Raw genomic sequence first — 27,149 nt, forward strand, 5'->3', positions numbered from 1 at the left:
TCATATAATATGCATCTACAGCTACTGATGGAGTTCACCCTGGTTGTGAAGGACATCAGTGAATCAGTAACTGGAGCTTTAGATTAAATATTCTTAACAGATCTTATAGAATGAAAAATCAACAACCTTATTTAAAGTGCGCTTTTCTGCCATGGGGATTTTATGGGGATAGATATTTTAAATTACTGGACAGCTTTCAGCTGCAGTATAAAGTCAAGTAGCAGACTAGCCAAAGGCATGCCTTGCTCAGAAGTTTAGGTTACTTTGGTGGTGCTGTGACCTTGTGGTGTGTGGGACTGGGGCTGTGCTAATGATGTGTTTGTGCCTGGTGGAGTGGGGCTGTCTGCACTGGGAGCCCTGGGCCAGGAGGAGACTGCTGAAGGAAGTACAAATTCAGCTTTGAGTAAGCATGAAACTGTTAGCAGGAACTATAGGATATGGGGAGCTCAGAGTGCTGGAAAGCCTGAAGGGATAAGAGTATCTCCAGACAAATAAATGCTCCTTCTTATCAGGCTTCGAGTTTAGGGCAAGAGGGAATAGTGACACAAAATAATTGCTGAAATCTGGCAATGCTTTGCAATTTGAAGGACTCAGAATCACTGAGGCTTTTCAAATCTAGTAGCTTCTTTTGCATGATAGCATATGGAAGGCCTTCAAAATACTTCAACAGTTACTCCTTGAAACTTGGAAGTTCTTCACCTCACATAATTTCATATTATTACTTAAATAAGTGTGCTCTTTCTGATGGGAATGCTGCGTATAATAAAGCTGCGCAGTTACCTGAGACTAATAAAAGGAGTTTACATATAGGAGGATTATCTCTTACATAACATTTTTAATGCAGTCTGCTGCTGTTGCATCAGTTATTTGGACTGTGCTGATTACTGTTTTGTTCATTGCTCAGCTGTTACCCCAGTGAGCCTGAAGCCACTCGCCACAGTTCTGGCTTTAATGAAAGATATGGTTGAATATGTTGAGCTGCCGCGAACCTAGACACACTACCTCTGAATTGTGAATCATTGTGAAAACTGAATTATGTAACAAGTTTGTAACAAATGACAACCACATAAGAGGTACAGTGAGCTGTGTTTTGAGAGCCCTTGAGCTGCCTTAGCCATAGAAAAGGCCAGAGCTTCTACAGAGAATGCATGCAAGAAGTGTCTTCTATTAATGCCTGCTTAAACACCACAGTCCTCAAACACAGTCCTGATTCAGGGAACCTTCTTATGGGAAACACTTTTCAGGATAAAACTCACATGTTTCTTTCATGGTAACTACATGTTTTTTAGGTACGCTGCATTTCTTGTGTTACTTCTTCATCCCTGAACTTCATTTTTGCTCTTATTTCTCAGCTTCCTGGCTGCTTATATTCTAGTTTAGCAAAGATGTCCTTCTCCAGGAAAAAAAAAAAAAAAATTTGCTTTAATCTTAATTTTACTGGTTTTTGAACCCAAACCAGATCTTACTGGTGATATAACCCCTACCAGCTTTGTTCTTCCCTCCTCCTAAGAGAGAAACACTGGCAGCAATCTCCTGTGGAGTCTTTGAACATATTCAGGTTAACTTTCACTTCTGGAAGAGAAGAAAGTAAATTTTCAGCTACTGATGTTATGCAAATGATGTTTGACACATGACTATTTCTAGAAGGATTTTTGCTATATAGTCTTACTCTCTTTGAAAACGTCTAGGAGCCCTGCTTGACTATCTCTTCAGCAGCCCTGTTAGAGGGAGTTTCAGGACAAAAGAAATAGCTGGAAGGCATGTTTTTTTTCCCAGTACCAGTAAAATCAGTAAGGTATACTGAACTAGAGTGCTGAAAGAATTTCATTTAATGCTCTGTTGTAATAGAAAGTAGCTTTTAAACGGGATGCTCAATACTATAAAAGAGAAAATTAAATAAAACTATTTTTTACATACAGTGGTCTACAAAATGGAATAAATTCACTAAGTGTAGCCATTATTGTTTTCAATTGGTATTATACCTGAGTAAAAACTGAAACCCTGCATCAGTCCTATAATGAAAGTAGTATGATGTGCAGAGATATTAAAAAAGTGTCGAGTTACTGTGCCCATAAAGGTAGCTATTGTGAAAATAATACAATATTACTGCATATTGTGTCATCTGAGAGACCCAAAGCCCTGACATAAATCTTTACCTTTCCTTTGTCCTTCCAAGCTCAGTGCTGCCGCGTATCTATAAAATAAAAGAAAGAATGAGTACTGAAGAAAATCAATTTATGAAAAAAGGCTTATTTGCAATTGCTGTTTGGGGCATGGTTCCTAGGGTTCTTTACTGGAATGTTCAATAATATCATGTTCAACTTTGTCTTTGAACAAATTCAGGCAGTTACTTATGATAGAAACAATAAGCCTGAAAAAACAAAATAGTTTTAGAATGGAAGTTTTAGAATTGAGTAAAAATCTTCTTCTCTTGAGTTCTTTGTGATCTTAGGGAAGTTGATTTCAACCTCAGTTTATGCACCTGTGAAATGGGTCTTTACTGTGAAACTCACTAGGATGGGAATTTATTCCTGCCTGTGAAGTGGTTTGATAGTCTCTGCCATATAATACATGCCAGGTGGCAGGGCGTTGTGCTCTGGCTAGAAAGTAGAATAAAGATACTTAGTGCAGATCTCAGTAAAATTTACAACTTAAGAAATTATCTTCCTATGCTTCCTCCCTCCCTCCTAGACAACTGTATGCAACACAAAAAAAAATGTTTGTGTCTCATTATTCTGTCAGGTATTATTGAACTATAAAAAAATGGTCTTGTCATCTCACACTTCTTAACAGATTATGAAAGAAAAATGACTAAAACTTGTTCAGACTGTCAAGTTCCTGCCAAGCTGAAACAAATGAATCACCCTGGCACTGGTAATTAGCCAAAACTAGATGATATGAAGCGTATAAATAGTGCTGGGGACCATGTTGCCAAGTATATATATTTATACCCCTGAAAGTAGTTATTGTTTTATTCCCATGAAGTTTTTAATTAAATTCTATCCAGCAGAGTAGTATGACACTCCTGTTTTTATTTCAATTCTTACTTTAACAACCTAGATATAAATTGAATGTGATTCATGCCTACTAGTTATTGATTTTGATCTACATACTAGACAGAATGAGCTTGGTGTCTGAGAAATCACACTGACATCAAAAGTGGGACGATGCTGTTGTGGGGATTGAGTAAAAAAAAATTAGAAGAAACTGTTTAGTCCTAGTGAGTGCTTTTGGCCCATTGGGGTCTGAGGTTTTGCAGCTCCTGTACTCTGATCTCAAGTTTTTCCTTTTCGACCTTTTTTTCTGTTGTTGTTGTTTGTTTTGTTTTTTAAACTGGGAATGCGCCTGTAGGTAGACTTAGTCTCATTAACAAAAGGTAAACTCCTTCACTCTTCTGCTATAGGATGCTGTGATCCTGAGAAGGGTAATTTTGTTTTTGCCACTGCCATCTAGGCTAGTCAGGTACTATAGTGACTCTAATAAAATGTAACAAAAGCTAATATATCATGCAAGTCGTCCAGCTAAGAAACTCTTTAACATGTGTCTTACTGTGTACTCCTCACTGAGTATGTGAAAAATGGGAAACATTTAAAATATATAACTGAATATACATTTCTTATGTAGATGTTGTCAGTATCAAAATGTCTACATTAGATTAGCTAAAAAAAAAACAACCAGGATATGCTCAGGATATGTCCATGTTAGAGAAACATTTCTTTTGTTAAGAGACAATTTGCATTCGTAACTGAAAATTAAGAAGGAATAAGATTTGTTTCTCTGCAGACTTACTAATTAGCGTTAGTTTAGCTCTCCCAAATGGTAGGATGTCTGAGTATTTAAAATGTTGATGCAGACAAATTTTGAAACAAATTACAATTTGGTATTCATCCCTCTATGTAGCTTCAGACTTCTTTGTCATATCCTTATGGCATGTAGAATTTCTGGATTCTCAAAGGCTGGATTTTAAGTTTTACCAGAAGACCAATAACAAAATCCATTTATCTGCAGTAAAGGAAATTTTACAAGAAGCAGTTAATGACAAATAGCACCTGGGTTTGCTTCTCTTTTGTTGTTTTGTTTGTTTTTTTAGTGAGCAGGCAAAGAAATAGGGACTTAAGGGAATCAAATTACTTTTAGAAGTGCTCTGTAGAATACTCGCGGCCACTGAGCAGACTTCTTTACTTAGAGCTTTAAGAAGGCTAAAATTATGAAAAGTATGTGCTTTGGTGTTTTTCAGTATTTTTACAGTGAAATTTATAGAGCTACTGAAATGCCAGTTTGCAGTAGCCTTTCCCACAGAGAATGCCTATTGTTGGGTCTCATGCCTTCAACAAAAATTGCAGGGGAACTGAATACTTAATACAAACGCCTTTTGTACTGGTTGATAAGTAAACATTATGTTTGCATATGGCTAGTGTTTTTTTTTCCAAAACAGTTTCAACAGATGCCTTAATTCTGTTCTTTTGTAAAAATCCCTTTCTTTCATTTGAATTTTCTTGTTAGTGCAGATTCTTTCTGGCTAAGCAACACACAGAGAAAAAAAAATCTTTGCTGTTTTCTTTTTCAAGCAATATTGTCTTACATAAAACACCAAAAGGCTGCAATTTTTCTTTCACCTGGTAGTACAGTGCATTTAAAGTAAAGAAATGCAAAAATCAGGTGGCTTCCTAGTGAAGGCCAAGAAATTTCACTACACAATCTGAATTCTTCCCAGGGCAAGGGCTGTTTAGAACAACTCCCTGTGAGAATCACATAAAGCTGATTGCACTGTTTTCAAGTTCAGAACAGATCTGCACGACATAAAGGAAGTAAAAAGTGATATTCAATAAACCAGGAAGATAGGATGTGTGGAAATCAGGTAGTAGCATCATACAAGCAATCTTGCTTCCTGCTGTGGATGTTTTGATTGAAACATGCTCATGTAGTGGAATGAGACTCTAGATTCCCCTTTAAATATTTGCAATATTTTAATTCTGATTTGCAATAAATAATATGACTAATCCATGCTCCCTCTCATTGCTTTATGATTATCACTTGCACAGCACATCTTGGCTGCTCTTAGCACTTACAAGGCTCTGATATATAGCTAAATGTTTCTGACTCCATCTGCTACAAAGAGAAGTGACACAGAAGTGCTCCCCAGCCATTTTATTGCAATTTAATGTAAATCTGTTATAATGCAGATGATGAAAAGTGCGGTGGCTTCCATGAATTCTGAAAGCTGCGATTGGGTTGTGGCTGCGGCGCTGCCCTCTGAAGATTTGCTGGGTTTAATTTTACATTGCACAGCCATTAGCTGACTGAGGTTCCTCACTGAATCACACTGCCAAAATACTTCTTCATGCTCCTCTTCCTTTTCTCCTCACAGTGACCTCGCTCACCCAAGTTTCCCAGCCCAGTCTCTCATTGCTTTTATCTTATAAATTGTAACCTCCCAGTACATCAGAACACAGAGCCATGCAATTGACCCCTGCAGTGGATTATTTTGTTAACTCTTGTTTGTGGGAATATCATAACATCTCTTCCAATTTGCTGTGGGCTCATTGTGATTCTCACTGTTGTGCAAACAACAGATTCGTCTTACCTGGTTGCAGTGAGAGCTTGTCTTTACCATGGCATCACATGTGATCTTACTGCAATCATGTAAAATAAGTGGTGTTAAATGTGTTCTGTGCTGGTTAGTTGGTGATTTTTGTAGATGGGAATTGGGGTGATCAGATTCTGTCATCCAGCATTAAGTGTTATTATACACTTATGTATAGGCCCTTAGGCAAATGATTTTTTCCCCCCTGTATTTCCTGTAAATGTTACTATTTAGAATGATAGAATTACCTTCAGTAGAGTAATTAAACTGTGGCAAATTAGGTAAACCCAGAATGTAATTAAAGTACAGTAAAAACTCCTGTAAATGATAATTGTTTCATTCCCTCAGGGAAAATGTGAAAATAATCTTTTTGATAGAGTATCATATCTAGAATCTTGCCTCATGCCAACTGACATGTTTGTCCTTGAGTAATTTATCTAGAAGTAATTGACTGCTATTAAAAAATAGCTAAAAATAAGGAGAACATACTTTCTTACAAGTTTTTCACCTGCAGACAGGGGAGTTACCCAGGGAAAAAGTTGTGATCTTTCTGTGATTACATTCTCCAGTCCAAGTGACTGGATGGGGTAGAGGCAGAAAGGAAGGACTGTTTAGACACAGGCTTCAGACTGCTTGAATTTTTAACAGTGGAGGTCATCTTGTCTGAAATAATAATGCCTTACTTTGTAAATTCATGGAGCTGGAATAAGGCAGAAAGTGGTGCTGACTTCACCAACAATTTATGCTAAAGTATTTAAAGTTAGGGCATGAATTCCATTCTGTGGAATGATCTGTAGTAATGGTGATCTTCCCAGTAAATTTTGTGCGGTGTCACTGCAGATGGTATTTTCCTTTTGTGTATTGTTGTCCCTAGAAAACTGATGATTTTGAGTGAAGACTTTAGTATGGATGTTTACATAAAATCTTTATTCCAAATGCAGATAAAATTGGAAGTTGATAGATGTTTTTTGAACCTTAAAAAAAAAGGCTGGGGTTTGGTTTTTTTGTGAGCAAAACAGACTCATTTGCAAGCAGTTCTAAAAGAAACTCTGCAAACCTCTGAAATGCAAATTTACTGAAATAAAACAATCCAGTCACCTGAGTCCTTGTGCTCCTTCAGCAAGGTGACTACCAGAGAAATAATTTCACATAAAGCTTTCTCAAGTGTTTTTCCTTCATCCTCCAATTGAAGATATGTATTTTTTTATTAAAACTGACTCTCAATTTTAATAATTTATTTCCTTTCTTCTTTTCATCACAGAGAAAGTCCATTGTTGCTGTGAGTTTCATTGCAGCTTTCCTCTGTCTGATCATCGTTCGTCTCACAAATGAAGTCACTTTCCCTTTGATCCTAAACTGCTTTGGACAAACCAGAGTCAAGTGGATCCCATTTTCTAATGGCCAAAGGCAGCCTCTGAAAACTCATTATGGATATATAAATGTGAAAACACAAGAGGTAAGACCTGGTTTTGCCAGCTTGGCAAAATGAACCAGTGGTTCTTTTTCTCTGATCCCATCTAATGCCTTTTTACAACCTGCCCAGTGTAAAAACTGAACAAGGGTGTTTCTGAGAAAAGCGGCTATTTTAGAAGTCTGCTACCTCTTAAATGACCTTTGAAATTTTTAAAATTTCTGTCATGTCTGCATTGGACAAAGCAGTGAACTGGCTTCAAAATCACCCTTGATTGAGTAAAAACTTGTTTATACAAACAAGAAAAAAATTCAAATTAGTTTCAGTCCTTCAATCCCTCTAATGCAAAAGGAAATTTTCTTGCCCTTGTTGTAATAAGGTCCTAAAAATGTTTCATTTTGCCTGGGCTTCCCAAAGAAGAAGTAGCTATTTTTGTTTGTATGGGCCTGAAAGAGGAGAAGGGAGTGATTAGTGAAATGAACATATGTGAGTCTAGTAAATGAATAAAGCTAGAGGTTTACTGGATTTTTCTGGAAGGATTGCATTAATACTTGATAGCTATTTCAAAGCTAGCTATGTATTTGCATTCTGTACTTTAAAACTCACTGATGTGTATCTGCTGTGCAAAATACTTACTGTGTGATAAAAATACTTGTCTGATGAAATTAGGTTTTACAGGGACTCCGGCTTTAAAGTGTCTTAGCTGTCAAAATTTCTAGAGCTGCTGTTGAGTTTTGATGGGGGTGGTGCATTTTCTTCAGATTTTTTCCTCTCTCTCTGTAATATTTGTAAAATGGAAACTTTCAAAATAAGGTAGCATAGAAAATGAACTCTTTCTATAGTTTGTGATCAGTTACAGCACTGTCAGTCGTGAGACAGTGCTATCAGACTTCCACTAACAGCTACTTATTTTTTTCTATAAAATTACAGTTATTAATGAGTGAAATTCATTCACATAACAGCTTTTACAGAGAATGAAAATATTTTACCGCTTCATTATATTTAGTCTTGTCAATGTATTGGACTAGTTAATTATTATCTTACCTTTTGTGGGTTAAATATGAAAATTAGAATGAGAGAGAGGTAGTTTTTAGCTTCTTTTAAACCCATATAGCTTTTAATCATTGTTTCTGTAAGATGCAGCACTATTTTGGGGGCCAAAATACATTATCTATAAAGCAGAAAAAGGACAAACACCTGAAAGGAGAACTGTTCAGCTGTGAATCGTGGTCCCAGTGAAAGGCATGGGAGGTGCTGTTGAGCTCAGAAGGGTTAAGGCTTCATCCAGCATCTTCATCCCTCTAGAAATGAGAGGGCAGCGTGTTCTGCATGTCCCTGGGTTGGTGCCACAGTGGCAGGCGTGGAATCTGAATGAGGCAGAGCTGCCACGGTCACTTGATCACTATCAGACTGAACTGATAACTGGAGAGGAGAGGAGCATGCTAATCCATTTTTATTCACCAGTGCCTTCATCAGAGGTTAGAAGTAGTTTGTGAGGGCCTTAATTCATTCTTAAATTTGATAACACGCTTGGAAGTTCTAACAGTAAATGGAAATGAATGTCCTGAAAGCTGGTGACCGGTATCGATTCGTAAGCCATTTGTCTCAATTTAGCTTAGGTCATGAAGGACTCCTTAAACTTAGTAATTTTAGTTGCTTTTCCTGTTGTATTTATAGATTACATTAATATTTGCTAATTAAAATGATAATGAAGAACCTGAACATGGTTTGCTTATTTTAAATGCACCAACTTTTGACTTAATTATTCCCTGTGAGAGGGAACTTCAGTTGTGATGCTCACGTGAAAGCTTTTACATGGCTCATGTTCCTAACTCACACTCATAGCTTTGTCAGACTCTGAGTTTTAGAACACATATTGCTTTCTCAAATGAGCATTTGTATACTATTTGTATTAATATAGCCAGAAAAATGTCAGTTATTTATTTCTTTATTGCATCAAATGCATTGAGTTTCTGCTCATTTCATAAAATTAAGGTATTTTCTTGGGTTTTTTTGTGCTGCTGTGGTATGTAAGATAAGCAGAAAAGTCTATTCTGTGAGACAATATAATGGCCCCAAATGTGGCCAAGTTTTCTGCAAAATGGGACACATGATACCTCGTCAAGAACCAAATGGTGTAAGGAAATAATACCCCAATTATTATCAAAATTATCAAAAAATAAAGTGATGGAAGAGAAGATAGGAGAAAAGGCTTCTAAAGATGTGAATTTTGGCATTTTATCTTCTCTTTTATTGAGGGGATCTTTTTGCACCTGTTGAATGTGTCATATTCTCTCTCCTACAGTGTCCTTTGAATCCTGTCACCCCACTGGTTTCTCCTGCTGTCTGATAGCACTCCCTCCTGTTCCTCAGCCCCCTCTAACATCCTTCTTCTTTTCTTCACATTTGTTCTCTGTTCTCCTTTAGCTGTTCCTCTCAGGCTGTGCTCCAAGGTCTGGCTGCATGCCAGCTCCTTAGTGTACTTAAATTCTTCAGTGTACAAGGTCAACAAACCAGAGGAATTAGGGTAATTCGCCACCAACCCAATCAGTCACCCTAACAGAGAAGTTAGGAAATCTGGAATGAACTCCTTCTCTGCCTCTCCTGTCTCTCTATCATACTTACTTTCTGAACCAAACCAAAAAAGGCCCAACCCCCCCAACTCTTCCATAGCAATAAAAGTTAGGAGGAGCTGTTTTTTTGGGATAAGGCTGAGTGGGATGAGACTTGAAAAATCTTATGAGACAATGGAAAATCAAATACTTGGGTAAAGTGATAGTGATCAATCACTTGTATTAAAAAAGATCAGGAAATATGATATGAACATTAGTGTTTATCTCAAGTAAAAAACAATGGTGTGGCTGTTATTAGGCATGATAAGAATAATGTTGTAAAGACATTTTTCAAGGGTGTTGTGTATTTGACTTGACATTGTAATATTGTGGAATTTTTATTATTAAAAAGTCTGAAAAAAATTTGCTAAAACTTGATTGTATTGGAGTATTTAATATAAAATGCAAAGAGAGACATAACTTTATCCTCAATTAAGGCTGTACATAATACAGGGTTGTTGCTATGGTTTCCTTGATTTGTAGCCATAGCAACAGCTTTGGAGAAACTGTCTTTATGTACAGTAAATATATTAGATTTGAAATACAAATAGACGTGAAGTGTTGTATATACTGGGCCATTATGTCTAGACACATTTTAGTTTCACTTTGGAGATATTTCTAAAACAGAGGATTCTACACCTAGAAAATTTGCATCCAGAGCCCACCCTCACTCCCCCCAGTAGGAGAGGATCTTGTAGTAGCCTTCCATTGTGTGATCTCTTTTCCTTTTTCAATATCCACATCCGAGGTGACTCCTTGAGTGTTGTGGGAAATTATGCCTGTCTGTTTTGCAATATTGCTGTCTCACTCAATACATGAATTTTGACCTTTCAGTGAGAAGGAGGTGTAGGAACAAAATGACCTTTCTTTCCCTTATTTCCTCCACTTTGTGCCTATGGATTTTTGGTGAGAGGTCCCATGAAATCTGTCTTTAGGAAATGTCATGCCTATCATGCGTTCCTATTTTTTATCCTATTCCTGGTGATTTTTTTTCATAGAAAATATTAATTTGATACAACTCCACAGTGGTTATGCAATTGAAACCTATTGGAATAAGCTTCACTCCCCACTCACATCAAGCTGATGTAATGACTCTTTTTATATATCAAAAATGGGGAAGCAGATAAAAAGAAGCAGGTAGAGAAAATATAACCTTCCTCCTTCTTTCATACCACTCCTACTATACAAAGAGTTCTGGCAAAATTAATGAACATCATGTATTTAAATTGCAGCATTATGACATCAATTTAAAATCCATTAGCAGTTTGAAACTTTATGCTAGGCAAGTCTAATAGTGTTCTTGGATATTTGATTGTGCTTCCTGAAAGGTGAATATTGAATAGATTTTTACTCTACCGTCAGTATTAAAATAATATAGCATTTTCCTACATACGTAAAACCTGAAATATAGCTGCAATAACACTTGAAGCATAATTATAAAAGTATATTCAAGTACTGAACAAAGATTAAAACTGTGCTTGGAAAAGGGTAAGTTCTGAGATGACCTAAAATTCCTCCATTAAACTGCAACTGTGAGATCTAATGGCTTCCTCTGAAATGAATTTTGAGGGAAGCAAAGAGCCTTTGTGTCATGAACACTGAAGAATCTTCCATTACAGTGATGAGCACTAGATAAAAGGAGTGTGCATTGTAGCACTTAAGACTTTTTAAAAATCCTGTCATAACTGAAAAACTCATGAGTACTGTATTGGTACTGAAGAAATCCATGTGGATCATATTATCCCATACCATTTTGTCCCTAACCTGAACAGACCTGAGTGCAAGCATTAATTGCTCACCACTTGGGGCACACACAGCTACAAACACGTGTGACTGGACTGCCTAAATCTGGTTCCTTTTTTATTCCTTTTTGCCAGAAAAAAGTTCTATTCTGTAGTAGAACTTGGCTGAAATGAGTGGAAGTTTCCACAAATGAAATACCCCAGATATGAATATTAACAGGCTACAGACCTTATATATTTGTGTTGTCCTTTTTATTGTTATTTTTTTAACACAATAAATTAAGTACACTTAAAATTACCTGAAATGTAGAGGAAAACTACCATAACATGCAGAAATATGGGCTGTGATGTAGTCGCTGGCTATAAGATAAGGCACATACAATTTCAATAATAGCAAAATCATAGCTGTCAGTGTGTTATAAGTAATCAGTTAATGGACCTGCACCAACCATGAGACACCTTCTTACAAAACTTGAAAAACTAAATTAAAAAATGCATAAGGAAAGCAAAGAATGGGATTGATGTTTTAAATTAGATCCTCTCCTGATATGGGAAGTAAGGAAAATTTTTCAAAAATACTGGAAATTTATAGGAAATGTTACTAAAAATGTAAAGCTAGCAACCAGCCTGGGAAGGTTTGTTTTGCCTCTGTTAGTAATGGTTAAAAATGACACTATGAAGTGTCAGTGGAGAATATTGGAGTGCCATTGGAGAACAGCTTTGGGTTTTATGTCAGATTGTGAACTTGAATGGTGTGTTCAGCTGACTCCAGAAATCCTTGCTTCATACTTGTCTTGGAAAAACTGGGTCCTAGAGAGGCTAAAAAGCTACATCAGCCCAAACTCTCTGTGCCAGAAAGTTACTTTAGTATTTAATTTCTGACACATGGATGATTTCTAGCCTGTCTTTTCCTTTGGGATCTTATTCTATCTTACAAATTAAGAACTCATAGGATATTTTGGTAATAAAATGTCATTTGTTTCATAGTAGTTTACATTTATATCCCTTATAAGACATATTTTTTTACCACTTACTCATTATTTCAGCCTCAAAAATAAGGTAATAATAAGAAGAATGAAAGTAAAACTAAACATGCAGTATCTGGATATCTTTATATTCTGGATATTTTTCTGCTTCCGTGTTATAAATGTTCAGGAATGAATTTTGTTGGGAGTATTGCAGAAGGATTAGTTACATAACACTTTAAATGACAATCACATTACCTGTTCAACTTCTGGAAGACATTCATATGGTAGGTTGATGGTTCCTGTCCCCCTGCCCCTGTTGTGTTTTCTGTCTGTACTGCTCCCATTCCTGGCTCTGGGAGCCATAGGCACACACTCAGAAATAAAATTCTTGCCAAAGACTTTAACCACTAAATGAGCAACTCCAAGAGCACATCTTCTATTAGAGAAATAGATCTCACTAAACAAAGAGACCTCACCAGAATCCTCATTGTCCTCTTCCTCTTTCCAACCCTCTTTTGGCCTGGAAGAAGAGAGAATGATCCAAATAATCTGCAAGGTCCACTTGAAACCACTAAGGCTGTTATGAACCTACAGGAGAGAGGGGAGCACAGATAATGTGTGTCCTCAGTGGAGCAAATCCTGCCAGCTCAGTCATTTTCCTTCTGTATATATGGAATTAGCTTAGATTTTTAAAGCTGCCATGACTCTGATGGTGTCTCATGAGGAAAAAGTCAAGTGCCAGGATAAATATATCAAGTATTCTATACAGAGGAATTAAATCTGCTCCACATACAGCCTCAGTGTGATGAGTCAAGCAGTGCTGCCTGTGTGGCAGCTCTGCTTTAAAAAAAAAAAAAAAATACTAAGGGACTTGAGATCACTATCAGCCAGTGAGCTGTGCCTTCAAAAGTCAATCCCTAAAGAACCTGGGCTGGTAGAAATAAATGTCTGCCATGCAGTTGTGGGCTGGATTGATGTGTTGAATGGAGCTTATAGGTTAACCAGAAGGTTACTGGTATCAAAGATTTGCCATCCACCTTGGTTATATGTAATTTTCAGAGATTTCTAGATTTCTTCCATCTTCTTGAGGATTTTTTTTACTGCTGCTGAAGGGTAGGGTTATAGTAGTTAACATTAGTCTCCCTATTGAGAAGATGTCGGTTGTGTTCTCCATGTGAAGAGTGTGAACAATGTCTCCCCAAATGAGACACTCTATAAAATTGACTGGAGGTCATCTGGAAAACAGAAGAAGAGCTGACCTTTGCAGTAAGCTAGCTTGATAGGCAAATTTGTGTTAGCAATGTTTTGTTTTAGTTTGAATGGCAGGTGGACTAGAAAAGTGAATGGAGTATCCTTTGGTCTGGTAAAGACAAGAGCAGAGAGGTTTGGTGTAACATCTTCTCGACTGAGACCATTTTCTCTGGGGGAAATAGGAAAGATGTAATGAGCAGATGAGAGGTGAGGCTTGCTAAGGGGAGGAAGGAGGAGCTTACTGGCTTTACTCTGAATGAGAACTTACTTCTGTTACCATGACGTGATTTCAGCTTTTGTCAGTAATAGTTGCCAAATGAAGGATGGGCTGTTTTGCGTTAGTGGCAGGTGAGGTGTCTCCTTGGTGTTCCAGTTGATCAGCTGGAAGAGCAGTGCCCTATCGTTTCCCCCCGAATATCCTCCCACTACTGCTGTTTAAAAATGAGGATGCCTTCATCAAAAGAAGCCCAGTGTTATGCTCCTGAGTTTATACCTGGAGTCCATTTCTCACAGAGATTCAAGGTGTCCCCTTGCAGCAGAGTGTCACTAGTTCTGGGTTTGGTGATGACAGCTGAGGTACACTTTGTACTGATGCATAAAATACAGCAGAGAGTAAAAAGAGTCACTAAAAATGGAATTTTGCCCTTATAATCGTTGCTACACAAGGGCTTCCTGCTGGCTGTGGCAATCAGTGAGTTCAGCTCTTTGAGCTGCTGCCCAGCGCTGCTATTCTGGCAGAGATGCACAGCACAGAGCTGACCCAAAGCTATTAATACTTGCCTGCAGGGAGCCGCATGCCAGCCACACACAGACGTGTGTGGGTGCACATGTAAACACAGCAGCTAGAACTCGCTCAAGAGACAGACTCCTAACACTGACAGTCATGCCAATTACTAGTTAGCTTTAAAGCCACAGCCGTCTTCCTTGAAAGCCTTTGCTTTCCAAGTTTGCTCCCATGGCCATCTGTCACAGCCTGCGTTTGGCAGCTTCAGGTTCTGCTCTGAGGCTCTGTGGATTGAGCACAGTTTTGTCTTTTTTATTGTTCTCTGAGTGGGTGGAAAGTTTCTATCACATGAGCCTTTTCTCTGAGGCTTTTCGTTAGATTAAAATGTGAACCTTAAATGCATATTTGAGCTGTTAATCTGTGCTATCTGCTCTCAAACCAGGATGGAACAGGTGGACTGGTGTAAGTGCTGCATAGAGAGAAATGAGCTCAGAGACCCGCTTGGAGCAGATGCAAATTGTACCAGCAATAATTGCTTTTCTTGGGATAGTTTCTCTTGTCTGGCTGAATACCTTAGTCTGTACCACCAGATCTGTGTTATTTGGTCTGTAAGAGACCTGTATGAATGTTGTATCAAAAACCTCATGGCCATTAATGCAATTACTGTGCTGGCAGTGTGTGCATCTTAGAGCCTGTGTAATAGACTCACAGTATCTGTTACAAGGAGCTACATTTTCTGTGGCTATAGCTGTAAATTTTGTTTACTCATCACAAATAATTTTGTAACTACCTCTAAACCAGTAAATTGTATTCCCACCAATGTTGGAAAGTCCATTGCAAATGGTGTCCACGCAGCTGCACCCTAAAGTGAAGACCAACTCAATCTGGGGAAGGGTGGGAGGGAGAAAAATGAAGTTCTGTGTTACTTGCAATATTTCTTTCTTCCATGGTTGTTTTTTTGGTGTTGTTGTTTTGTTTGGGTTTTTTCCTTATTTCTCTCTAATTGATATATTTTCCATATTGAGCTGGTTGGAGATTACAGTAATCTCTTATTTCCTGTCACTTAGAAAAGCAGTTGGCCCATCAGATGAATAAATACAGTGTTAAATGAAAATCCCCAAACAAATGCAGAGAACTTGCTAGAGTAATTTTGGGATTCTCCTCTTAATAACAACAATTCACCCTCCTTTTTAATCCCCAACCCCAGGGATGTACATTACTGCCTTTATCTTTTCATACCAGTCAACTCCTCTTTTCTGTAACTAATAGCATCATTTTTTAAAGCAGCACTTCTGGAATTTTTCTTTAAGAGTTTCTTGTAGTTAGGACTTAGAGTTTTGGATTTGAAATTGATGAAAATGCTACCAGTGTTAGATCGATATTTCTCCAGGAGACGGGACCTGCTTTGTTCCTGTTAGAGACTGAAAAGAGCACTCAAGGGTCCCATATTAGTATTAGAGCAGCCAAAGGGCAAGTTGGTTTGGGTTGATTTCCCTGGTTCTAGTTCAGTGATGCTATCACCCTCCCTCCTTTCTTCCTGTTTCAGTGCTGGTACCTAAGATTCACATTTGTAAAGAGAAAAATACAATTTCTGGAATGCATCAAGTTGGAAAAGTCTATTTCTAAGCTTTTACACAGATGCCTTCAGACTCCTATGAAATGCCTGACTGCATGCACAGGACTCACTCCAAAATAGTTCCAGGGCTTTACACTGAAAGCTTAGATCAGCACTGGCAAATATCCTACAAAAGAAATTAAATACCAAGGTGAAGGATGAAGTCTGGCCTTTAGGTAAAAACAATAACCCTGTATTTGATGACATACAGTGTCTTATGGAATTGATCAATGAATGGCAGTTTTGTTCTCAGGTGTTTTTTGTGTAATTAATTTTATTGATTTATCAGCATTTTCCAGCTTACAATACAATTTCTTGTGTCATTGTATTCCTAACATGTAAAAAAATTGTAATGTCAATCCTATTCCCTATTAGCTCTTCATTTTTAGAGCCAGTCCATGCTGTCCAAAACTGCTGATTTTTCTTCAGCTTCCCCTCCAGTTTGGCTTGCCCTTTACTGCCAAATATTTCTTTCACTAGATCATCAAATTTCCTCTTCCCCCAAAATATATGTTACTATTTATGCTTTGAAGGCACAGATTGGAGATTTAGGAGATAAGAGGCTGTTCTTAAGCCACCTACTGCTGCATTCTGCACAAGGTTTGATTCTTGATGGAGTCAAGATTTGGCCTCAAGATCAATATATTGATCCAGTCTTCTGGAAGCAGGCTTTGGGAGAGCATCTGGAAATAGGTTTCAAATCAGAAGAACCTGTGGCAAAATTTTGTCTCAAGTCAGAGTTCTTTTTAAGTTTCTTTCTGATGTCCTTCCTGGAATGACTTCTCTTTCAAATGGAGTGAGCCCAAAAAAGGTTTATTTGAAGCCATGTCAGCGTTTCCCAAAGGCTGAGTACAGACCCTTTTCAGTGTTTCCAAGGCTAAAACAGCTCTCCAGTAAGAAGCCAGAAAAATGGAATTTTCTCAGGCACACAGCAGATGGTGCTTCTTCATTAATCATCTCCATGGCAGACCTTCAAAGAGTCCCACAGGAGTGCCTTGGAGGTCGTGGGATCATCCTTTGGGATCCTGATGCTGGTGAGGTCACTCTGGAGCTGTCCTGTTAATTTCTACTCCAGTTGGCCCTTGGTGTTGAATGTGCCTTGTCACCATCAGTGTCAGTGACGATGGATGGCGCTGATGACGTTATTGTAAGGCAAATAATGATGGCCAGTGTTGATATTTTACTCAGAAAGGAATGGGCAGAGGAACAGGCTGGGACTCTTATGAGCTTTCCTCAGTTGTTGTCCCACTGCTGATGTGGACCAATATATTCTTCATTGCTTCAGGATCATCATGTTTGGGTTAAAAAATTAAAATGTTATAGTCACACTGACTGTCATAAAATGATTATGAATCTACTATCCTGGATAGATTGTCCCTTATTACCATTGTGCTACAGCCAGAACTTTATTGTCAGAACAACAACAAAAATAATCTTTGCACTGCACTAATGCTTCATTCTGATTGACAAAGGATGAGGCAATCCACGTGCTGTGACAGCAGTGTTGGCATATATTATATAATGATATATAGCAACTTCCATAGACTGCCATTAATTTCTGCATGAATCCTGTCTGTCTTTGATAAGCATGTGTAACTCCTAATAAATTATTTTGGAGCTGAGCATAAGCATCAAGGAGAAAGGACTTTTGTAGGTATGGGGGCTGGTGATAGCTGAAAATGAGAAGGCAAAACTGACATATAATTGTAGATGAGAAGTCATTTTCAAGCAATAGAGAGGGGTGATATTGTTTCCTGTTTAAAATTAGTTGCCACCTCTGCTGGCTGCAATGCAAGGTAAGTTCTGCTGTAAAATCTAAATAATTTGATCATTTGTTATGTATAGGCTGTTGATAATAACATAGGAACCAACTCCCTCCACTTGCTCTTTAATGGCTTGCTCCCATTCTGGTGGGTGTTATCCACTCTTCATTTCCTGGGAAAGAAATGGCCCTCTGTGAGGCTGTTTATCTGAACAGCACAGAAATAATTTTCTGCAAACATAACTATTACCATAACAGAACCCTTAAAAAAAATTACAGTGACACTCTGAGTTTTCTGAGATTAGTGTCTTTCTTTAAGGTCTCTATTTCCTCTGGTATTACTTCCAGTCCTGTTCACTGAAACTACAGTGCATGTCTGCCACAAATAGGATGAATAATGCATGTATTTTTCTGCTGGTTTCAGTGTGTGCTGTATAGTTTAATATACAAAAAATAAAATCTAGAGCTGAAAGAAGACAATTGGCCACTCAGCACCCTGCCAGTACGTGATTGACCCATGTGCCACGTTATCTCAGGTTTTAACCTCCCTGTTGCTATAATTGCAATTCTTTGGCCTTTACTGCATCCCTTAGAATATCATGTGGTACCACTTGAGTATTTTCTGAGATTGAGATATGGCAAATATTACAGCTGTTTATATCTCTTTATTTCCTGTTTCTTTAAAGATCTTAGATGTTTCTAGTTCATACTCTCCTTTTTCTTTTAGTGTGTACAGACACTTGCAGTTTCACCTTTATCACCATGTTATCAAGCAAAGTGCTTCCATATTTTTCCTAAATCATCCACAGAAAGATCCCTCTTATTCCTCACTTCTTGCTGTTCATTTTCCTAGAACTCAGTATGGGATTGGGCTGTAATGGAAGAGAGGAGATGACATAACATGGTCCTCCTGTTTCTAGATATCAAAATACCTCAGATTTATGTTTTCTAAAATGTCTTGGATACTTTTCCATGAGATGAATCGCTTCATTGTTTTCCAAGATGATGCCTGCCATGTTACTTTCCTCATGCTTGTGCACTCTTTCTGCAATACCATTTACTTTCTCCTGAAGATTGTTTGTAAAAATAAGGCAGATTTAGCAAGGAAAAGATCACCAATATGGTGTTGTATGAAGCCAGTTAAAAACTGTTTAGAACTAAAAGGCAAAGTGATTTTTTGTTGGTTGTTTGGTTTGTCGTTTGTTGGGGCTTTCCTCCTTAGCTTGTTTCAGTCCATATCAGAAGTCTTATAGTGGTTTAAGTTATTATTAAAAATAGAATTTTTAGTCATAATTTTTCCCATTCAGTCTGCAGTAGTGTTCCTGTAGTTTAAATGCCCTTGTTCATTAGAGGGACAGTTTTCATAATGGAATAACAGAATGGATCTGTTAAGAAATTAGAGGTTCCTTTTATGTTCAGAACACTTGATTTGTATATACATTTGTATTTTTTGTACATTCAGATTAATTGTTCAATTATCTAGGGAGCTGTATTCTGAATTCCTGAAAATTTGTCTTCTTATCAGTCTTCAGTAGATGCAAGAATGCCTCTAGTAATTTCCCTTCACTCACTAAGCATGTCATTTTTCTTTGAAAAATCTAGTTTGTCTGGCAAGATCTTTATAAACATAAATATAATTTTAGCAACTACATATCACTAAGAGGCATTTCTATGTTAGATGTGAGTGAGTAGATATTGCATAATACGTCTTAAAATCTGTTTGAATTTTTAAGTTGCTAGATTATTCATGAATGTAGATTTTTTTGTTTCTTTCCGATATAAGTATCTATCTCTCTATACAACCATTATTTATTTCTAGATGCAATGAAGTATTTATGTACTTAAGGATGTCCAGAAGTTCTTCTACCTGTTTTGTATTTGAGATAGCATGATTTTTAAAAGTGCTCAACACAGAGCCAGTGTCTATTATTTAATGATTGTGGTGATTTGAGAGGGAAAGGGTGTTTCTAGATTGCATGGTTAGATTTGCTCCCAGTACCACTTGAAGCGAAACCTCAGGTTCTCATGCTTTGTGGAACCTCTGTGTGTGTCTGCAAGATTCCTTTCCTGTTAAATAGGTACCTGTTTGGTCAGGTTCACAGCCCAAATCCTGTCAGCCTTTGCAAAGCACAGGTCACAGCCCCATGGAATAGTTGTGAGAGCAAAGGAGACTGAGTAAGGTGAGGAAACATCTGCATAAATTCATCATGTCAGTTAGCCAGCCCCGTGCTCCGTGGCATTGAAAGCCCTCATGTTTTGCCCCTCCAGAACAGAACAGAACATGGTAATTAGTAGTATTTTTGCCTTATACTATAAGTTCTATTGTGAAAGGATGCCCACTTTATTTTTGCAGCAGAAAATGGACTTGTCATCAGCTTTAGTCCACAGGTAATAGGTTCTTGAAGGCTCAGAGTGTTTCTTTCAGCAAAATGCTAATCGAGTAAATTGGTACATTTAACAGTCATCTGGAAATGCACCCTTTTGTGTAATATGTAGTTGATTGTAACAATTATGGATGCTATTTAATGGTGCTATCCTTAAACTTTCCAGTGTGATACTACCTAGAGAATTTGTTACTGATGAAATCATTATAGTGTTATAGAAATGAAATAGGTTGCTGCTGAAATTACTCTCAAAATCTAATTGTAACTTCACTGGAATTTTTCCCATGATGGATGTTAAGTATATGTGTATTTCTTATTTTTATAGAAGCAGCAATTTTATTTGTATGCTTAATTTTATTCCACTATCTACTATGTATATATTACATTTTGCTTCTCATTTCCAGTTGTGGGTCAAATACAACTTTAGTCCAATTTGGCTTTTATCTGATATTCTTTTATTTTTATTTCTCCTGTCATATGAATGAATAAGGCAACATATTTCTTTTCTTGAGAGTCCCCTAGGATTTCTCAAGTTAACACAATGAAGAACTCTGTTTTATCAATACCTGAAATTATGCAAGTCCTCTCAGTTTCCTTGTGAGGGCTTCCTTAGAAAGAAAAACTTGTTTTATAATTTCTGGCCTTCAATTCAGATTACTTTTTTTTTTTTTTTTTTTTTTAATCAAATCTCTCGTTGTACCTGAAGTTTGCTTTATAGGCTTGTCTTTGTTTCAGACAGTGTCTTATTTAAAAAAAAAAAAAAAAAACAAAAAACCAAACAAAGAAGAGAAATCTTCTTCTTACTTGTTTGTAGCCCATGAGGAACAGATGAAATCCTTGATCACAGAGGTAGATTTCAGTGACTGCCCAAGTTCCCAGGCACAATAACCCTGCTTCCATGACATTCTCTTAGCTTTACCTCTGTATTGTTCTAGCTCTTACTCAAAATGTGATATTTCATTGCCTTCTATCTTACAATATAGATTGATCTTATAAGAGATTAAAAAAATGCCCATATCTGTTCATCAAATTCTGTCCTTGCAGTCACAAGGCAGGGCACAGAGTGGGTAGATGGCCACCAGCCACCACTTTTGTCACCACCCATAGAATCCACTTGACTGCTCAGAGAAAAGTGGTGCACAAATAGCTTTTATTTCCCATGCTCATATTTCTTGCATTCCCTTCCTCTTCCTAAAGCAGCAGACTGACTGAAATATAACTAATTTGGTAATTATTGTTGCAAATTTTCCGTCAGAAACCTGGAAATTCATGCATCCGTGGTTCTAAAAGTGTACAAGATATGCTCTATCTGAACAAATGTAATAATGTGTATATTTGAACTCTGTGTTCTCATTTTTCTTAGAAGTAGGCTGTCCTCGCTCCTAAACAAAGAAAGCTTTGCAGAGTAAGGAGGGAAATATTGTTGGCCTGTTTTGGATAGCCCCATGGATTTCTATTATTTTGTTTAACAATTCCTTCCAACGATTCTCAGATACCCAAAGCTATTTGTTAGAAGCAAGTATTTCTTCAAGCAATCATGCTTACATCCCACCATTGAGAAAATTGCCGTGGGAGTGGTACCTTTCACCCAGGAGGTCCCCACTGATGGGCAGCAGTGACCTTGTGCTGGTGTGTCATCGAGCTGTGCTGAGACATCCCCCAAACCTCTGCTGCAGTGTCAGCGTTGGACTCCAGCCCATGTGTCAGCCAGAGATGTGAATCCCTGACCTTCCAGTGGAGAGGCAATGGTGCTGCCAGCTGTGTTACGCTGACAGGCAAAGGACTTGTTTTTGAGATCCAGAAGTGAAGAAATTGAGCTAAACACAGCACAGACTTCTAACTGTTGAAAAAAATGTAGCAATAAACCCCAGACAATCTTACCTTCAGTTTCCAAATTATTTTGTTTTCCAGGTTGCTGGGAGTAATTTGCTTCATTAATGCAGTTCTGCAGCATGAGCTATTAAATTTTATCCCAGAATGAGTTCTTTTAGCTGAATAAAAACCTTTTGAAAAACCTGATTTATGTCACAGTCACAGCTTTAAATAGAGCAATTCTGGTTCAGTGGAAAAGCGTTGGGGTCAAGGTCCTTGGTCTGTGTTTTCTGAGTGCTGTGCATGGATTTGCATGCACACAGCTTACATTAGCACTAACACAATTTGTGCGTGTGGCCCCTGTGCAGTAGTTTAGTAATGTAGCCCTCAATAGAGGAGATATTTACAGCACTGAAGCTCATGTTGGGAAATATGAACAGCTGGGCTCCAAACAGAAAACACACATCTGAAGTAAGATAAGCATACTGAAAATTATGTCCTGGCAGTTAACGTTTTTATTTATACACCCTGCTATGCAAAACTGAAAGGAAATATCATTCTTTCAGGATTCATATGTTTTGCAGAGCTAATAGGAGGAAACACCTGTCACCAGAAAATATTTTTGCTGATTGTAATTTTTTTTGCTGCGTTTCCTGTAGGCGTTAGTACAAAAGAAATATAATTAATTAGTAAAAGGTATGTCACTTGTTAATTATGTTTTACTAGCATTAAAGTGACCTCTCTATACTTTTGAAACTCAGTTGAAGTCAGTCCTCAAGAACATGTATTTGCATAGATTTTTAGATTTAAATATTTTGAATTTTCAATTCTAATGCCTCGGCACCTGCTATGCACAGAATGTGAGCACCTGAGAAAGGCATTATCCATCATGCTGTTATGGGAGCGTTGTATTTACTTGCATAATGTCTAGAGCTGACTGGTAGCTAAATCCACGGCAAGTTAAGAGGACTTGGCAAAAAGAAGTTTTAGCTAATTTTAAATTTGACTGATGGAGCACATGCCAATAGCTCAGGTTTCCCCTGCTGGGCTTCCCTGGCATTGATCTGCCTGTTCCCCCAGCCCCTGCAGAGTCACACCTGGAGGGTTGGAGGCCTCATTCCACTGATCCCCATGTTCAGGGGATAACAGGGCTCTTGCAGGGGCACGGTAATTCTCTGAATGGACCATGCTGAATGCTTTGCCTTCACAAACACTGTTACCCATGGAGAGGTTTGAGGTGGAGAGGCTTTTTTTCAATAACATTATTGAAGCTATAACATAGCAAAGCAGTTCTGCTTTGCAGATTGGCAAAGTGAGACCTTGAGGTTGTAATTTACCTGAGACATAAAGCAGGTCAGGAGCAGGCTAGACCACAGCTCAGGGTTCCCAAGTCTAAAATCCAGACTTTTATTTTGCCTTGCTTCTGGGTTGGTGAGCTTGTATGTCCAAGGAATAATTTATATTGCTAAATGGAAAACTGGTGGGTGAAAGACACAAAAAGCAGTTTAGAACACAGTCTTGATAAATACCACTCAATTAGTTTATATAATGAATTTTGGAACATGACTATATCTGTTAGACAAAGAAATTTGGATGCTTCTTTAATATGAATATTTTATTTCTTAATGACATATTAGTTGGTCAGGGGGAAATATTTTCACTAGTGCTAGTTGGAGAAATATTTTCCCAGTAACAATTATGACATTATAATTACAAAGGAAAAATAGTGTAGCTACTGAAGTAGAGAGTGGTGTTCTGCTGCTGCCATTACTGCTGTGTTAATTCAACTGACGGAAATGAAATCTGTGTGGGGAATAGGCAGGTTCTGGCCCTGCTGGACAGCACACTTGTCACTCACATGCTGTGTACAGATTTCTTGGCTTTTCTTATATCCTTTTTTATCTCTGAGGCTGACATAATAATAGTAGGGTAGAAAAGTCAAGGTTCAGGAACTGCGGAATGCCATAAATAAAATCACTTGTCCACTTCTGATTCAGAATTCTTCCATGTATTAGTGGCTCTGTAGAGTGGGACAGCTTCAGCCTCATTCATTGTCCAGATTTTACCTTTGTTGGTGCTGGGTTGAAATGTATAAAGAAGTTGCCAGGACTTCTGCCTCATTTGCTGAAGAAATGGTGTGAGGGAGTCAGGACACTACAGGAATGGAAGGCAAGGCTGTCACAGTCAAGTGTTTATGCTAGCTGTAATATTCTATTCCTGCCTCTGTTACAGAATTTCCATGTGATTCCAATCTAATCAAGCCATGTTTTTACTAATTGTGTGTGTTTACTTTCTGAATGCTTAGTTTGAGACCCTTGGGTCTGATTTATGAAGCACAGAGGTAGCTCAAGTCAATGAAAACTATTTGAACATATAAATTACCAAAGAATTCTAATTGCTCCAGGTTCTGTATGCCAGTGAGTGTATTCCTCTTAATTTAAGTTATAACTTTCACTTAAATTTCTCAGACCTATTTAGTTGAAGAGGGCTAATACAATCTTTTCCTGTCTCTCTTTAGAATGATATTTGAGAAGGGAGGAGACACTGTGAGTACTGAATGACAGCCAAGGCAGAAATTAATAAGTCTCAGAGCAGGGCGTGAATAATGCTCAATAAATGAGGCATGGGGACACATTGACTAATAACAAGAAAACAAAGGCATTGAGTAGCTGCTCATTATGTCAGTCAGTGCAGGCAGGGGTCCAGTGGAAAAAATAGTAGGTGGTTAGGTAATTAAAGATAGTATCATAATGCATGCACACAAGGTTGCCCAATTAGGGCTGCGCAGCAACTCTAATTTTGACACTTCCCTAAATTTTCAGTGCTTGATTTTACACATTTAATGTTCCCTAGCATATTTTTGGTGTATTTACATATATACGCTCCCCCATTGCTTCCTTCATTGCCAAACTGTTAATTAGGTAGAACTACTGAGAAGTGCAGTTGGATAAACAGGGCTTTGCAATGAACCTTGGATATCATGCTGGAGAGCAGGAAACCTCGGGCTGCCAGAGCTTTGAAGGGTTTACATCAGTGGTAATGAATTTGTTTTCTTTGCTTAAATATTTTTTGGAAGTTATGCTTTCAGTGCAGTCTGTTTCCTTCCTCACTATGTTATGTTATGTTACTTCTAGGCCTTCGTGGCTGTGATGGTCTGGATGAAGCAACTTTTAATGAGACTTGTATTCATAAGACTCTTCTCCTGTGGGTGTGAGTAGTCTTTAGCTATGGTGATAATTTAAAACAATAAAGGTTATTTCACCTGCTTCTTTTGGAAAATTGCCATCTGCAGCTAGATACTGTGGTTTTTGAGTGCAGCTTTCTACTTGGCATTACTTGCCTCTGTTATGAGGAACTTTCTGGAATATCACAGAACAATAAACACAGAAGTGGAAAAATTGAGAAGGGAGAATGAGGGACAGAAAAGTAAATAAGCTTTGTTGAGCCTTTTTGTCTTGTGCATGCAAATAAATTATTTCAATGCTTCAGTGGTGCTGTTCTCCTGAGCTGTTCCACCACAATTGCACTGTGAGTGCTCTACCTGATGTAGGACTCCTATATTCTGATACATGGCCTCACTTCTGTATGAATGTAGCCAAGGGTTGAGCAAGGGCCGTGTTCCCTGTGTCTCCTGGCTGAGGGGAGGTGTCTGGATGTCTCGGTTGCTGTTGTCAGACACCAGGTCCCCTTCACCCACCTGACAGAGCACAGGAGGGATACAGGGTGAGTGAGAGCCACCTTTGCCAGCCTCCAATCCTGGAGGCACCTCCTCTGCAGCAATGCCTGTCCACCTGCATGGGCAGTCCCTAAGAACTTGCAGAGTTAAAGCAGTCTTGTTTCCTGGTAAAACTCCATTCTTACAGTCCTACTCATTCTAGATCTGTCTTCATACCAAAGGGACCACTGGTGTTGTTGGGTAATGCTCATTACATTAGAAGGAGTATTTCAGCATTGAGTATGAGGTTTCAGCATTAGTAATAGCACCAAAATACAAACCCAGGTGATAGATTCAGGATTAGAAAGCCTGAAAAACTGAACCTTCTTTCACCTTGCCCTGTCTAGATACCATAACTCAATTAGTTTCTTTCCCTTTTCTAAGATTTTACCTGAAATAAAAAGCAGTCATTATGGTGACAAGAAATCATAAATGAAGGTGTCTACATTATGTGTCAAGCCATGCAGCCATCATCTTTAAAGCACTGTTTGTATTTTTTTGCAGAACCAGTTCTTAGGCTTAGAGTCAAATGTGCTATAATTAAACATTGATTCACAGGAATGAAGGGATTTTTTTTCTCCTTTAAGGGAAGAGATTTTAGGTGAGTAATGGAACAAAGGAAGCATGGTATAACTTTGGTTTTATGTCAGAAAATAAGCTGCAAGTGACCTTTTACATGCACCCAGAACTTAATATTTATTTTAGTTTTCCATTTGTATTGTCTTTAGTTGTATCTTTTTCTTTTGATTGCTTAGCATCCAGGAATTCTAGCCTTTCATAAAATATCTAAAGTTGCAGTGAAAATAGATGGCTGATGCTGAAATTATATTTACTCTTTTATTGCAGTTTTCATATCAGTTTTACCAGACTTTTACCAAGCTTTCTATTCTTATAAACCTTTTTATTTTAGAAGCTATATGGAAATAATTTGGCAATGAATTACATTATTTCATAGCCTCATACTGTGAAGCCTTTTGGAATATTTTGTTGAGACCTAGGTTGGTATGGGCTCTGTCAGTCATGGCATTTATGTAAACTGTAAGATTTTTTCAGGACCATTGTTAATTTGAGCTCCGTGGCTGAATGTTGTGATCCATATTTTCTAGTTAAGGATTTGTAGAGTCACATTTTCCTGTCACTCCCTGTTCATGTGAATTAAAATCAGAAGCTCAGAGAACACAGATATTCAGATGATAACAAACAAGGATGAGGAGTCAAGCCCTGTACTTACCCAAAACTCACAATATAATCTGCTGCTACACATAGGATTCTTCAAGAAGCTGGTCTTGTAGTGTCCAAATGCTTCCTCCTTACATTGTTTAAAACTCACTATCTCGGATGGACTAGTAGCATTTAGTGCTTAGACAGGCAGAAATGACCTCTCTGAAATCTTTATTTCTCTCTGATACTTGTTTAGCAAAACACCTCAGCTCATTCTTAGCCCCAGATATATTTAACAGGGGCCTCATCCCAAACCAGATAAAAACATTGATTTTTCATGTGTTTGGGAATGGATCCAAAGCATTTAAGCACATGCTAAATTCTGTATTGGCTGAATTGTCTCCAGTA

At 37.9% G+C, this 27,149-nt stretch overlaps 1 protein-coding gene across 1 annotated transcript in view; it reads left to right on the forward strand.

The window, feature by feature from the left end:
- The window catches only part of ST6GALNAC3 (ST6 N-acetylgalactosaminide alpha-2,6-sialyltransferase 3), a 215,268-nt gene that overhangs the window by 93,594 nt on the left and 94,525 nt on the right, over window positions 1-27,149 (forward strand). Inside the window, exon 2 of the mRNA XM_066325073.1 lies at window positions 6,846-7,040. Within this exon, the coding sequence (XP_066181170.1) occupies window positions 6,846-7,040 (195 nt within the window). The remainder of the gene's footprint in view (window positions 1-6,845; window positions 7,041-27,149) is intronic.

The sequence above is a fragment of the Sylvia atricapilla genome, chromosome 9, assembly GCF_009819655.1.
Source record: "Sylvia atricapilla isolate bSylAtr1 chromosome 9, bSylAtr1.pri, whole genome shotgun sequence".
NCBI classification, from domain to species: domain Eukaryota; kingdom Metazoa; phylum Chordata; class Aves; order Passeriformes; family Sylviidae; genus Sylvia; species Sylvia atricapilla.